The 15,541-nt window shown below is 43.1% G+C and overlaps 1 protein-coding gene across 1 annotated transcript in view; it reads right to left on the reverse strand.

Annotated features, from left to right (window-relative positions):
• LOC139391849 (metaxin 1b) overlaps positions 1 to 15,541 on the reverse strand; it is a 30,955-nt gene that overhangs the window by 14,050 nt on the left and 1,364 nt on the right. The window contains exons 2-3 of the mRNA XM_071139442.1: positions 7,388 to 7,457; positions 5,827 to 5,912 (exon numbers count right to left, since the gene is read on the reverse strand). Coding sequence (XP_070995543.1) covers positions 5,827 to 5,912; positions 7,388 to 7,457 — 156 coding nt within the window. The remainder of the gene's footprint in view (positions 1 to 5,826; positions 5,913 to 7,387; positions 7,458 to 15,541) is intronic.

Here is a 15,541-nt window from a genome sequence, read left to right on the forward strand (position 1 = left end):
TGGGGCGGTATGCGAATTGGAGTGGGTCTAGGGAATCCGGAAGGATGCTGTTGATGTGAGCCATGACCAGCCTTTCAAAGTACTACATGGCGACCGACGTGAGTGCTACGGGGCGGTAATCATTTAGGCAGGTTACCTTTGGTTCCTTGGGCACAGGGACTATGGTGGTCTGCTTGAAACATGCAGGTATTACAGACTCGGTCAGGGAGAGGATTAAAATGTAAGTGAAGACACTTGCCAGTTGGTCTGGGTGTGCTTTGAGTACACGTCCTGGTAATCTGTCTGGCTCCGCGGCTTTGTGAATTTTGACCTGTTTAAAAAGGTCTTGCTCACATCGGCTACCGAGAGCGTTATCACACAGTCGTCCAGAACAGCTGGTGCTCTTGTGCATGTGTCCGTGTTGCTTGCCTCGGGTCCATAAAAGGCCTTTAACTCGTTTGGTAGGCTCGCGTCACTGGGCAGCTCACATCTGGGTTTCCCTTTGTGGTCTGTAATAGTTTTCACCCCTGCCACATCCAACGAGCGTCAGAGCTGGTGTAGTAGGATTCAATCTTAATCCTGTACTGACGCTTTGCTTGTTTGATGGTTCATCTGAGGGCACAGCGGTATTTCTTATAAGTGTCCGGATTAGTGTCCACCTCCTTGAAAGCGGCAGCTCTAGCCTTTAGATCAATGAGGATGTTACCTGTAAATCCATGGCTTCTGGTTGGGATATGTACGTACGGTCACTGTGGGGACGACGTTGTCAATGCACTTATTGATAAAGCCGATGACTGAGGTGGTATACTCCTCAATTCCATTGGATGAATCCCGGAACATATTCCAGTCTGTACTAGAAAAACAGTCCTGTAGCGTAGCATTCGCATCATCTGACCACTTCTGTATTGAGTGAGTCACTGCTACTTCCTGCTTTAGTTTTTGCTTGTAAGCAGGAATCAGGAGGATATAATTGTGGTCAGTTTCCAAATGGAGGGTGGGGGAGAGCTTTGTATGCATCTCTGTGTGTGGAGTAAAGGTGGTCTAGAGCTTTTTCCCTCTGGTTGCACATGTGACATGCTGGTAGAAATGAGGTAAAATGGATTTATGTCCCTGGCCACTAGGAGTGCCGCTTCTGGATGAGCATTTTCTTGTTTGCTTATGGCCTTAAATAGAGTTGGTTGAGTGCAGTCTTAGTGCCAGCATGGGTTTGTGTTGGTAAATAGACACGAATAATAGATAGTATGGTCTACAGCTTATAAGGTACTCTACCTCAGGCGAGCAATACCTCAAGACATTGCGAACCAACTGTTATTGACAAATAGACACACAACCCTCGTCTTACCAGACGTAGTCCCTCTGTCCTGCCGGTGGGTGGAAAATACCGCCAGCTCTATATTATCCGTGTCGTCATTCAGCCACGACTCGGTGAAACATAAAATATTACAGTTAATGTCCTGTTGGTAGGATAATCTTGATCGTAGGTCATCGATTTTGGCAAATAGAAGGGATGGCAGTGGGAGTTTACTCGCTCGCCTACGAATTCTCAGAAGGCAGTCTGACCTCTGATCCCCTTTTTCTCCATCTTTTCTTCATGCAAATGACAGAGATTTGGGCCTGTTACCGAGAAAGCAGTATATCCTTCGCGTCGGACTCGTTAAAGGAAAAAGCTTCTTCCAGTTCGAGTAATCGCTGTTCTGATGTCCAGAAGTTATTTTCGGTCATAAAAGACGGTAGCAGCAATATTATGTACAATAAAGTTAAATGCTATTTTGTTTATACAAATAGCATGTGACCTACTTGTTGTGTGTATGAACTGACGTATGTGTAACTGATGCAAACACACACGCACACTACACTAGTCACTTTAAACAATGCCACTAATAATGGTTACATATCTTAATACTCATTTCACATGTATATACTGTATTTTATACCACCTATTGCACCTTGCCTATGCCGCTTGACCATCGCTCATCCATATACTTATATGTACATATTCTAATTCACCCCTTTAGATTTGTGTGTATTAGGTACAGTTGAAGTCGGAAGTTTACATACACTTAGGTTGGAGTCATTAAAACTCGTTTTTCAACCACTCCACACATTTCTTGTTAACAAACTAGTTTTGGCAAGTCGGTTAGGATATCTACTTTGTGCATGACAAAAGTCATTTTTACAACAACTGTTTACAGACAGATGATTTAACTTACAATTCACTGTATCACAATTCCAGTGCTTCAGAAGTTTACATACACTAAGTTGACTGTGCCTTTAAACAGCTTGGAAAATTCCAGAAAATTATGTCATGGCTTTAGAAGCTTCTGATTGACTCAAATGATGTCAATTAGCCTATTGGAGGTGTACCTGTGGATGTATTTCAAGGCCTACCTTAAAACTCAGTGCCTCTTTGCTTTACATCATGGGAAAAGAAAAAAGTCCAAGACCTCAGAAAACAAATTGCAGACCTCCACAAGTCCGGTTCATCCTTGGGAGCAATTTCCAAATGCCTGAAGGTACCACGCTCATCTGTACAAGCAATAGTACGCAAGTATAAACACGATGGGACCACGCAGCCTTCATACCGCTCAGGAAGGAGACATGTTCTGTCTCCTAGAGATGAACGTACTTTGGTGCAAAAAGTGCAAATCAATCCCAGAACAACAGTAAAGGACCTTGTGAAGATGCTGGAGGAAACAGGTACAAAACTATATCCACAGTAAAACGAGTCCTATATTGACATAACCTGAAAGGCTGTGCGTCAAGGAAGAAGCCACTGCTCCAAAACCACCATAAAAAAAAGCCCGACTGCGGTTTGCAACTACACATGGGGACAAATATCGTACCTTTTGGAGTAATGTCCTCTGGTCTGATGAAACAAAAATAGAACTGTTTGGCCATAATGACCATCGTTATGTTTGGAGGAAAAAGGGGGAAGCTTGCAAGCCGAAGAACACCATCCCAACCGCGAAGCACGGGGGTGGCAGCATCATGTTGTTGGGGTGCTTTGCTACAGGAGGGTCTGGTGCACATCACAAAATAGATGGCATCATGAGGAAAAAAAATTATGTGGATATATTAGAAGCAACATCTCAAGACATCAGTCGGGAAGTTAAAGCTTGGTTGCAAATGGGTCATCCAAATGGACAATGACCCCAAGCATACTTCCAAAGTTGTGGCAAAATGGCTTAAGGACAACAAATCAAGGTATTAGAATGGCCTGACCACAAAGCCCTGACCTCAATCCTATAGAAAATGTGTGGCCAAACTGAAAAAGTGTGTGTGAGCAAGGAGGCCTACAAACCTGACGCAGTTACACCAGCTCTGTCAGGAAGAATGGGGCAAAATTCATCCAACTTATTGTGGGAAGCTTGTGGAAGGCTACCCAAAACTTTTGACCCAAGTAAACAATTTAAAGGCAATGCTACCAAATACTAATTGAGTGTATGTAAACTTCTGACCCACTGGGAATGTGATGAAATAAATAAAAGCTGAAATAAATCATTCTCTCTACTATTATTCTGACATTTCACATTCTTAAAATAAAGTGGTGATCCTAACTGACCTAAGACAGGGATTTTTACTAGGATTAAATGTCAGAAATTCTGAAAAACCGAATTTAAATGTGATTGGCTAAGGTGTATGTAAGGTTCCGACTTCAACTGTAGTTTTTGGGGAATTGTTAGATTACTTGTTAGATATTACTGCATTGTCGGAACTAGAAGCACAAGCATTTTGCTACACTTGCATTAACATAAAAAAAATAGAGATTGTTTTCCACATTTATTTAACCAGGTAGGCCAGTTGAGAACACGTTCTAATTTACAACTGCGACCTGGCCAAGATAAAGCAAACAGTTCGACAAAAACCACAACACAGAGTTACACAAACAAACATACACAATAGAACAATCTATATACAGTGTGTGCAAATGTAGTAAGATTAGGGAGGTAAGGCAATAAATAGGCCATAGTGGTAAAATAATTACAATTTAGCATTAACACGAGTGATAGATGTGCAGAAGTTGATGTGCAAGTAGGGATACTGGGGTGCAAAAGAGCAAAAACAAATAACAATATGGGGATGAGGTAGTTGGGTGGGCTATTTACAGATGGGCTGTGTACAGATGCAGTGATCGGTAAGCTGCTCTGACAGCTGATGCTTAAAGTTACTAAAGGAGATATAAGACTCCAGCTACAGTGATTTTTGCAATTTGTTCCAGTCATTGGCAGCAGAGAACTGGAAGGAAAGGCAGCCAAAGTAGGTGTTGGCGTTGGGGATGACCAGTGAAATATACCTGCTGGAGCGTGTGCTACGGGTGGATGTTGCTATGGTGACCAGTGACCTGAGATAAGGCAGGACTTTACCTAGCAAATACTTATAGATGACCTGGAGCCAGTGGGTTTGGCGACGAATATGAAGCGAGGGCCAGCCAATGAGAGCATACAGGTCGCAGTGGTGGGTAGTATATGGGGCTTTGGCGACAAAACAAATGGCACTGTGATAGACTACATCCAATTTGCTGAGTAGAGTGTTGGAGGCTATTTTGTAAATGTCATTGCCGAAGCCAAGGATCGGTAGGATAGTCAGTTTTTAGTAGTCATGTTTTTAAATGTATGTAAAGTTTTTTGTCTGTAATGTATTTTTTGTTATGTGTCGGACCCCAATAAGACTGTTGCCATTGGCCCTAACCCCTCAATCTGTAAGGTCGAAGCAATATGGGAGACGCTTTACCACAACACTGCTAAACAAATCATCTGTTGCTCAACCTGTGGGGTATACTACAAAGTAGGATCAATGAGTTAGCCAACTAATTTGATAAACAACCAGAAACAACTATTGATTGATTTCTGAAAGCTAAACTTAGATGTGTTTTTGGTTGTTGTAGTCAATTAGACCATGTCTAAACTTATCTTTCTAAATTGTAAAAGGTTATTTCAGAATATTAAGGCAAGTTAGCTGGCTAATTTATTCATCCTGATTTGTAGTATACCCCTCTGGTGACTTGATGAGAGACCCCTTCCATCTATGCAGAGTTATGGCCAAGATTTCTACACCAGAGGCTCACAACCCAGCCTAAACCACAAAATTAAGCCTAGTAAATCACTATGCCAAGACTTTCTACCAATAAAGGTCAATGCAACAACTCATAACCAGTTAATCTCCACCCCCAAGACTCACTGTCCCTGGACAGCAATATATTTAAGGACCTCAAGTTTTGCCTACGGTCTTCCTTTTGCATACCAGTTGTATCAGTTTGGCAGACGAGAAAGACCCCTGCACTTATGCAAAAGTGTGCCTTTTTTAAGTTTCTTAACCATACTTCTTAATATGGTTGGTTAAATGGTTATATCAAATAAAAAATTGTTTAACATAAACTTTAAATCCGAGTGTGTGAACCTCCACTTTGAGTACTGACAATTTAACTTGAACGCACCAACAAAATAACTAGTGCCCAACCCAACTATAGATGTGGAGGTCTTGTAGAGATTACCATGTTGTTACTGGAGCTCAAGAAAATACTTGTGTAACTAATTTGTAACTTGAATCTGCATGCCCAGAATTTATAAGCAAGGGAATATACCTTGAAGCCAAAAGCAGTACACATTGGAAATATATCTACAAATGGCTCCGGATGTCACTCACCTGTTTGTTATTAAGAATGTCTCAACCTTTTAGTGTTACATTAACACACGTTTCCTATAGAACAGCTCATAATTTGGAAGAGCATCATCACCCACCTGTTCCCTCTCCAAAAGGATGGGGGTGGAGGGGGAGGTTGTCTTTCACCTGCTTACCATTCATCTCCCCTGTGGGAAGAGGAAGAGACATGGTAGGAATAGGACTCACCTGTTTTCTAAGGTGAATGATGATATTACTGGGTTTGGAAAGACTACGAGTACTTTCCTCCGTGGTCTTCAGTGCCGGCAAGGTACCTGAAACGAGGGACCAGAGCAGTCAGCCGAAAGGGCGCAATCAAGGTCGTCTTTATTGCAATCGCTCTGCGCAGATTATCTGACCTCACTCACAACGCGTGGAAAAGTGTTTAACATCTCAGGAAACACATTAAAATGATATAGCGATCTTCTGAAATGGATAGCGGGAATGCAAAAAACAACGATCCAGACAGTAACCATAAAGACCTCAGAGTCGTCTGAACCCCCTGTGGTGTGAGGAAGCCAGGAGGGTGCAGCAAAACTGGGCTGGCATACAAAGAAGGTGGTACTGAGAGATATGAGAACGTCAGGTGCTCGCTGACCTTTTGACTGTTACCACACGACCTGTGACCCCTGTTCTACTCCAGTGAGAAGAGGGGGAAAGTAAGAGCTTCCTGTTCTCATATATCAAACCATGGCTTTCTTCGTTCCTAAGGGTGAGTGAACGCAGACGGTAAAGTAACGCTATGGGAGTTGTGTGATGTGTGAGCCTGTACTGAGTTCAGTGAGTTCATTCCAAAAAAGGCATGTGAGTACTAGGGCTGGGAATTGCCAGGGACCTCATTACGATATCAAAATGCTTAGATGCTGATAAGATAAGAATTGCAATTCTCCCTATTCTATATGTATTGTGATTCGATTGCGATTTGATGTTCCAAACATATTGCTCACTATACACTGTGTACAAAACATTAGAAACACCTTCATAATATTTACATGCACACCCTTTTGCCCTCAGAACAGTCTCAATTCGTCAGGGCATGAACTCTAAACGGTATCGAAAGCATTCCACAGGGATGTTGGCCCATGTTGACTCCAATGCTTCCCACAGTTGTGCCACGTTTGCTGGATGTCCTTTGGGTGGTGGACCATTCTTGATACTCACATGATACTGTTGAGTGTGAAAAACAGCAGCATTGCAGTTATTGACACATTAAAACCGGTGTAGCTGGCACCTACTACCATACCCTGTTGAAAGGCATTTCAATCTTTGTCTTGCCCATTCACCCTCTGAATGGCACACATACACAATCCCTGTCTCTTAAAAATCCTTCTTTAACCTGTCTCCTCCCCTTCATCTAGAATGATTGAAGGGGACTTAACAAGTGACATCAATAAGCTTTCACCTGGATTCATCTGGTCCAGTCTATATCATGGAAAGAGCAGGTGTTCCTAATGTTTTGGACACTCAGTGTGTGTCTGCTGAAGAGAGACGACAGCATAAGAAAATGACTTTTGATCAGTCATGGAAATAAAAGTGCTGAAAACGTATTTAAAAGAAGATAAATACTGGAGTTTTAGCGCAGGCAATGCCGACTAGCGCTAGCCAAGCTACCTAGCAAAAAAATACAACATTTCAAATTGATACTTGAAGTCAAAATATCAATATAATATCATCCAAAATAATATTGCAATATGTATCGATTTTTACGATAGTGAGAACAGAACATAGCAGTGCTCTGGGTTGGAATTACCTGTGGGGCTTCTCCAGGGGTTGGTGATCTTGTGGACTTTGAGTGGAGCACCAGCAAACTTGGCATAGGCCTGAGAGAAAGAAAGACAGAGAAACAGATGAGCAAACAGTTTCCAATAAAGTTTATGACTCAATATAATAAATGCCATTTAGTAGAAGCTTTTATCCAAAGCAAGTTACAGTAACGCGTGCATACATTTTACATATTGGTGGCCCCGGGAATCAAACCCAGAACCCTGGCTGTGCAAGCCCCATGCTCTACCAACTCTCTATCAACTCTGCCATACAGGACCACAGTAATGGAGTCTTATGGATTACTTTGGTACCTTATACTTTAGGACAGCGAGATGCCTCTTTCACCACAGAGAAACTATTCAAGCAAGAAGAACACCACTTCTTCCAGATCGCACTGAAGAAATTACATGTCTTTGGAACTGAAGAGAGGTGCATGACTCTTTTCCGGCCAAAATACCAGATTACAAAGCTCATTACCTTCTTGAAAATTCAGTGAATGTTTAAATAACACAACGGCTCCTTCAAAGACCAAGAGATCTTGTTAGGAAAACTCAAAAGGCAAGAATATCCTGACATTTTCAACCTCCCCTGTCAGAGTCTGTAATACCAACATGTTTCAAGCAGACCACTATAGTCCCTGTGCCCAAGAACACTAAGGTAACCTGCCTAAATGACTACCGACCCGTAGCAATCATGTCTGTAGCCATGAAGTGCTTTGAAAGGCTGGTCATGGCTCACATCAACACCATCATCCCAGAAACACTAGACCCACTCCAATTTGCATACCTCCCTAAAAGATCCACAGATTATGAAATCTCTATTGCACTCCACACTAGAGGTCGACCGATTAATCGGAATGGCCGAATAATTAGGGCCGATTTCAAGTTTTCATAACAATAACATTTTTTTTTACACCTATATTTAAATTGGCAAGTCAGTTAAGAACACATTCTTATTTTCAATGACGGCCTAGGAACGGTGGGTTAACTGCCTTGTTCAGGGGCAGAATGACAGATTATTTATTACCTTGTCAGCTCAGGGATTCAATCTTGCAACCTTACGGTTAACTAGTCCAACGCTCTAACCACCTGCCTCACGGGGAGCCTGGGGAGCTTCAAGCATTGAGCTGTTTATGACTTTAAGCCTATCAACTCCCGAGATTAGGCTGGTGTAACCGATGTGGAATGGCTAGCTAGTAAGCGGGGTGCGCGCTAATAGCGTTTCAAACGTAACTCGCACTGAGACTTGGAGTAGTTGTTCCCCTTGCTCTGCAAGGGCCGCGGCTTTTGTGGAGCGATGGGTAACGCTGCTTCGAGGGTGGCTGTTGTCGATGTGTTCCTGGTTCGAGCCCAGGTAGGGGCGAGGAGAGGGATGGAAGCTATACTGTTACACTGGCAATACTAAAGTGCCTATAAGAACATCCAATAGTCAAAGGTATATGAAATACAAATCGTATAGAGAGAAATAGTTCTATAATTCCTATTATAACTACAACCTAAAACTTCTGACCTGGGAATATTGAAGACTCATGTTAAAAGGAACCACCAGCTTTCATATGTTCTCATGTTCTGCGCAAGGAACTTAAACATTAGCTTTCTTACATGGCACAGATTGCACTTTTACTTTCTTTTCCAACACTTTGTTTTTGCATTATTTAAACCAAATTGAACATGTTTCATTATTTATTTGAGGCTAAATTTATTTTATTGATGTATTATATTAAGTTAAAATAAGTGTTCACTCAATATTGTTGTAATTGTCATTATTACAAATAAAAGATACATTTATTTTTGTAATTTTTTTATATATTTATTTTTAAAATCGGCCGATTTATCGGTATCGGCTTTTTTTGGTCCTCCAATAATCGGTATCGCTATTGCCGTTGAAAAATCGTAATCGGTCGACCTCTACTCCACACTGCCCTTTCCCACCCGGACAAAAGGAACACCTATGTGAGAATGCTATTAATTGACTACAGCGTTCAACACCATAGTGCCCTCAAAGCTCATCAATAAGCTAAGGACCCTGGGACTACACACCTCCCTCTGCAACTGGATCCTGAACTTCCTGACGGGCCGCCCCCAGGTAGTAAGTGTAGGTAACAACACATCCGCCACGTTGACCCTCAACACGGGGGCCCCTCAGGGGTGTGTCCTCAGTCCCCCCCTGTACTCCATGTTCACTCATGACTGCACGGGCAGGCCCGACTCCAACACCATCATTAGGTTTGCTGATGACACAACAGTGGTAGGCCTGATCACCGACAACGATGAGACAGCGTATAGGGAGGAGGTCAGAGACCTGCCCGTGTGGCACCAAGACAACCACCTCTCCCTCAACGGGATCAAGACAAAGGAGATGATTGTGGACTACAGGAAAAGGAGGACCGAGCACGCCCCCATTTTCATCGACGGGGCTGTAGTGGAGCAGGTTGAGAGCTTTAAGTTCCTTGGCGTCCACATCACCAACAAACTAACATGGTTTGAGGGCACGACAAAACATATTCCCCTTCAGGAGACTGAAAAGATTTGGCATGGATCCTCAAAAGGTTCTACAGCTGAACCAGAGTATCCTGACTGGTTGCATCACTGCCTGGTATGGCAACTGCTCGGCCTCCGACCGCAAGGCACTACTGCGAACGGCCCAGCACATCACTGGGGCCAAGCTTCCTGCCATCCAGGACCTCTATACCAGGCAGTGTCAGAGGACGGCCCTAAAAATTGTCAAAGACTCCAGCCACCCTAGTTATAGACTGGCGAGCAGTACCAGAGCGCCAAGTCTAGTTCCAAGAGGCTTCTAAACAGCTTCTACCCACAAGCCATAAGACTCCTGAACATCTAATCAAATGGCTACACAGATTATTTGCATTGCCCCCCCCCCCCCCCCTCTTTTACACCGCTGCTACTCTCAGTTATTATCTATGCACAGTCACTTTAACTCTACCTACATGTACATATTACCTCAATTACATTGAATAACAGGTACATTGACTCTGTACCGGTACCCCCTGTATATAGCCTCATTATTGTTATTTTACTGCTGCTCCTTAAATTATTGTTTGTTTTGTTTATTATTCTTTCTGTTTTTAGGTACTTTAAAAATGTTAAACTGCATTGTTGGTTAGGGCTCGTAAGTAAGCATTTCATTGTAAGATCTACACCTGTTGTATTTGGCGCAATAAAATTTGATTTGATATCCAGGATTATCCTACCTTTACGAGGTAGAGTTTACAGCACTCCGAAACCCTTAAGGGCACATCACTTTCATTATGCTGACAGGGCAAGTGTCCAAATATTTCCATTTACCTCAACTTTAAGTTAAACCCCGAGGACGTCAGGCCAACAAAATGAAACAACCAACCTGCACTCCCTAAATTAGGTCTACATGTAGGCTAGGCCTCTTGAAAGTTGAGGAGGGATACATTCAATATTCACGAGACTCAAACTAGCTGGGTTTAATTGAAAACAAAGATGTCAATCATCGCTTTGGCATAAAGTAGCCTAAAAGTAGTCACCCTTACAGGGGAAAACTTCAAATCTATCTGGGTGGTGGTGGTAGGAGGGGAAAGAAAAAGAAAGGAGAGGAGGGGTGACGAGTCCCTAAGTCGTCTTCCTGAGGTTCAAACCCCCCATTTTCGGAAACCCCTAGGAAACCGCAGTTAAAAAACATAAAAACGCAGATACCCTCATCCGCGGAACTGTTGGCAAATTTCACTGAGGATTGAGGTACTCTGTGGCGCTCGGAGCACTCTATAAATCATCTTCCTTTTTGGGTGTCCATAGGGATGGAGAGGAATGCATAGCCTATTTCACATAGAGCAATAAAAACCTACAGTACCCTAAACAAACACTGACTGACATTTACAAGGATATACAAGCCAAGTATGCTACAGCCTAAACGTGGCCCAGCCATCACATTCATTTTGAAATCCATCCTGGAAATGTTTAAAACGAGGGCCTGAACTAAACTCAGCAAAAAAGAAACATACCTTTTTCAGGACCCTGTCTTTCAAAGATAATTACTAAAAATCCAAATAACTTCACAGATCTTCATTGTAAAGGGTTTAAACACTGTTTCCCATGCTTGTTCAATGAACCATAAACAAAACTTAGGACACTAAAGAGGCCTTTCTACTGACTCTGAAAAACATCAAAAGAAAGATGCCCAGGGTCCCTGCTCATCTGTGTGAAAGTGCCTTAGGCATGCTGAAAGGAGGCATGAGGACTGCAGATGTGGCCAGGGCAATAAATTGCAATGTCCGTAGTGTGAGACGCCTAAGACAACTCTACAGGGAGACAGGACGGACAGCTGATTGTCCTCGCAGTGGCAGACCACGTGTAACAACACTTGCACAGGATCGGTACAACCGAACATCACACCTGCGGGACAGGTACAGGATGGCAACAACACCTGCCCGAGTTACACCAGAAATGCAAAATCCCTCCACCAGTGCTCAGACTGTCCGCAATAGGCTGAGAGAGGCTGGACTGAGGGCTTGTAGGCCTGTTGTAAGGCAGGTCCTCGCTAGACATCACCAGCAACAACGTTGTCTATGGGCACAAACCCACCGTCGCTGGACCAGACAGAACTGGCAAAAAGTGCTCTTCACTGACGAGTCGTGTTTTTTTCTCACCAGGGCTGATGGTTGGATTTGCATATATCGTCAAAGGAATGAGCGTTACACCGAGGCCTGTACTCTGGAGCGGGATCGATTTGGAGGTGGAGGGTCCGTCATGGTTTGGGGCAGTGTGTCACAGCATCATCGGACTGAGCTTGTTGTCATTGCAGGCAATCTCAACGCTGTGCGTCCTACTCCCTCATGTGGTACCCTTCCTGCAGGCTCATCTTGACATGACCCTCCAGCATGATAATGCCACCAGCCATACTGCTCATTCTGTGCGTGATTTCCTGCAAGACATGAATGTCAGTGTTCTGCCATGGCCAGCGAAGAGCCCGGATCTCAATCCCATTGAGCACGTCTGGGACCTGTTGGATCGAGCGGAGGGCTAGGGCCATTCCCCCCAGAAGTGTCCGGGAACTTGCAGGTGCCTTGGTGGAAGAGTGGGGTAACATCTCACAGCAAGAACTGGCAAATCTGGTGCAGTCCATGAAGAGGAGATGCACTGCAGTACTTAATGCAGCTGGTGGCCACACCAGATACTGACTGTTACTTTTGGCTTTGATCCCCCCTTTGTTCAGGGACACATTATTCAATTTATGTTAGTCATATGTCTGTGGAACTTGTTCAGTTTATGTCTCCGTTGTTGAAACTTGTGATGTTCATACAAATATTTACACATGTTAAGTTTTCTGAAAATAAAACGCAGTTGACAGTGAGAGCATTTATTTTTTTGCTGAGTTTACAAATAAGCTAGACTGCTAAAGAATTGAGTTCCTGCAAGGATCTAGCGTAGAGTAGGCTATACCACGAAAATGTGCCAACATTAGATGTTGGCTATCCCTGGATAATAATAACAAAATCAATGACTTTCCCAGAATTACCAGTTTTTCCATAAATCCTGGTTGGGAATATCCTGGAATCAGGAGAGAATAAGTGCAAAATCCAGAATTCAGGATTTCTAGAAAACCTGTGGATTGTAGGTAAATTGCAACCCTACACCTGACCAAGACACCTTTATTGTTAAGTAAAAAATAGGTAGCTAGAAAGTCAAATTAGGTAAACTGGCCTGGATGTTGATACTGTGAATGCATGCTGTCAAACAATGGGGTTCTTAATAGCTTAATGTGTTTTGTGCCCAGTATGTGTGGGTTCACATAGCAGGACAACACTGACACAGCTTTAGAAAACGGCCCATGACTTAGGAAAATATCTTAAGTGAAAGAGTTGAATTCTGTGGCCTGACAAAATAAAGCCCTGTCTGCCTTGTCATGGCAGATCATATAACACTGCCAAGTAGCCTCCAACCCCACAGTGACTGCTGTGCAGCTTTAGAGCAGCTAAGCAGAACATTCCTCCCTCCCTCAATCTGAGTGTGATGAAGTCCAAACATCACTTTCTCAGCACAGTAACTAAACAGTAGATTCCCTTATGTCTGAATGTAGACAGTTTGGGCCTATAGACCTCTCATCTCTCTTTGAGTAGCTCAATTATCATAGCCTACCCTTTAGGCACTATCGTGCTGACCCGAACTGTGCTGGTCTGACTTGGATATGTCTTTGACCCTAGATTGTAATTTCTAGCATGGTTCAAGCAACTAACCTATGCGTAACCAGGTCAGCACAGAACAGTTCATCTCGGCTTGTGAAATGGCTATTAGATCACTTTAAGCTCTCAGAATGAAGACAACCTTAATACTTGGATGTGTATACAAGAAAATCACCTTTACCCCTCCCATATGGCCTCTGTGTGTGACTGTAGTTATAATAAGAGAGGGTTCAGGACATTGTACCATTTGTTAGAAACCATAACCCCACCCTCATCCCGCTCGGGTGTGGGTTTAGTAAATGGAGACCCCACTTTGTTGCAGATGAGAATGAAAGTCATTACATTTTTCCCTGCCACAGGAAAAATAATGGGAGTGTTTCCTTCCCACTGTGGGATTTGCCAGACGCTTTTAAATCCCATTTCCTTCAGGAAAAAAAGCTATTTGGGTTTGCCAGCTGAAGTGTGTCTGGCTCGAGGGAAACGAAAGAAACACTAAGGTCTAGATCACTATCCTAGTATACCTAAGTCATTAAACAGAAGCTGTGGAATGAACATTGTTCATTAACATGGTTTTAACTACTGTCGATTATGCCAACACCTGCCTGAGATGGGGAGAGAGAGAGATGGTAGTCTGTGGTTTATGCTGTATAGACGGCATTGGAGCTTTAAAGTAAGAGTGTGGTAGTATTGTGCAGTGCAAATCATGTAAATTGAGAAAGCTCGACAAGCATTGGGTTTCAGATCCCCTAAAAATACAGACAAAGGAGGGAGCCACAGTAATTGACAGACCTTTGTCAGGCAGTAGGAAATTTCCTTGTGGCTCCCAATCATGTCTACACATATTTTGTTGGAACTTACAAATCTTATCCCAAAACCATGGGCATTAATATGGAGTTGGTTCCCACATTTGCTACTATAACAGCCTACACACTTCTGGGAAGGCTTTCCACTAGATGGTGGAACATTGCTGTGGGGACTTGCTTCCATTCAGCCACAAGAGCATTAATGAGGTCGGGCACTGATGTTGGGCGATTAGGCCTGGCTCGCAGACATTGATCCAATTCATCCCAAAGGTATTTGTTGGGGTTGAGGTCAGGGTTCTATGCTGGCCAGTCAAGTTCTTCCACAGAGAGGTCAGTACAGGTCCATCAAAGCTTGGACCGAGAGCGTAAAAAACAGCTTCTATCTCAAGGCCATCAGACGGTTAAATAGCCATCACTAGCTGGCTTCCACCCGGTTACGCAACCCTGCACCTTAGAGGCTGCTGCCCTGTATACATAGACTTGGAATCACTGGCCACTAATAATGGAACACAAGTCACTTGAATAAATGTTTAAATAACACATACATACGGCTTTACTCATCTCTTATGTATATACTGTATTATATTCTCCTGTATTTTAGTCAATGCTCGATTTTATAGACCTGTCAGCAGCGGGTGTGGGGAGGGGGTAACAGGGCATCTTTCCACAGGAAACACCATTTTTTGTAAATTATACAAGGGGAAGAGTGTGTGCTTATTTATGTTTTCTTCCCCTTTCTTGGCTTTTCTCTAGTTTCTTAGAACCCCGCTAGTTGGGTGGTGGTGGTGATGATGGCTGCATGCTGTTTAGACAGCTGCACTGGACAGTGAGATAATCCATGCTGGGTAAATTAAAACAAAGACAAGTAATAACAGGCTAGCCAGGGTTCAAAGCAAGTCCCTATAACACCATCTAAAGTGAGCTAAAGTGAGAGCGGTTCCCTTTCCAGTCGCCACCATTCACAATGACATCAGCATCAATTGTGTGTTAGTTAAATGAAGTCTGCCATAGAATGAGGAATTATAATAATGTAATAAATAGGATCTCCATGTTACCAGCCCTCCAATGTTCACTGGAGGAATGAGCCTCCATATTAATTACCATATGCCGAATACAAAGAAAACACCAGGCTAAAATCGGTTAAATTATTGACACTTTTTCTTACAGTCAA

This window comes from Oncorhynchus clarkii, chromosome 32 (genome assembly GCF_045791955.1).
Source record: "Oncorhynchus clarkii lewisi isolate Uvic-CL-2024 chromosome 32, UVic_Ocla_1.0, whole genome shotgun sequence".
Classification (NCBI taxonomy): Eukaryota; Metazoa; Chordata; class Actinopteri; order Salmoniformes; family Salmonidae; genus Oncorhynchus; species Oncorhynchus clarkii.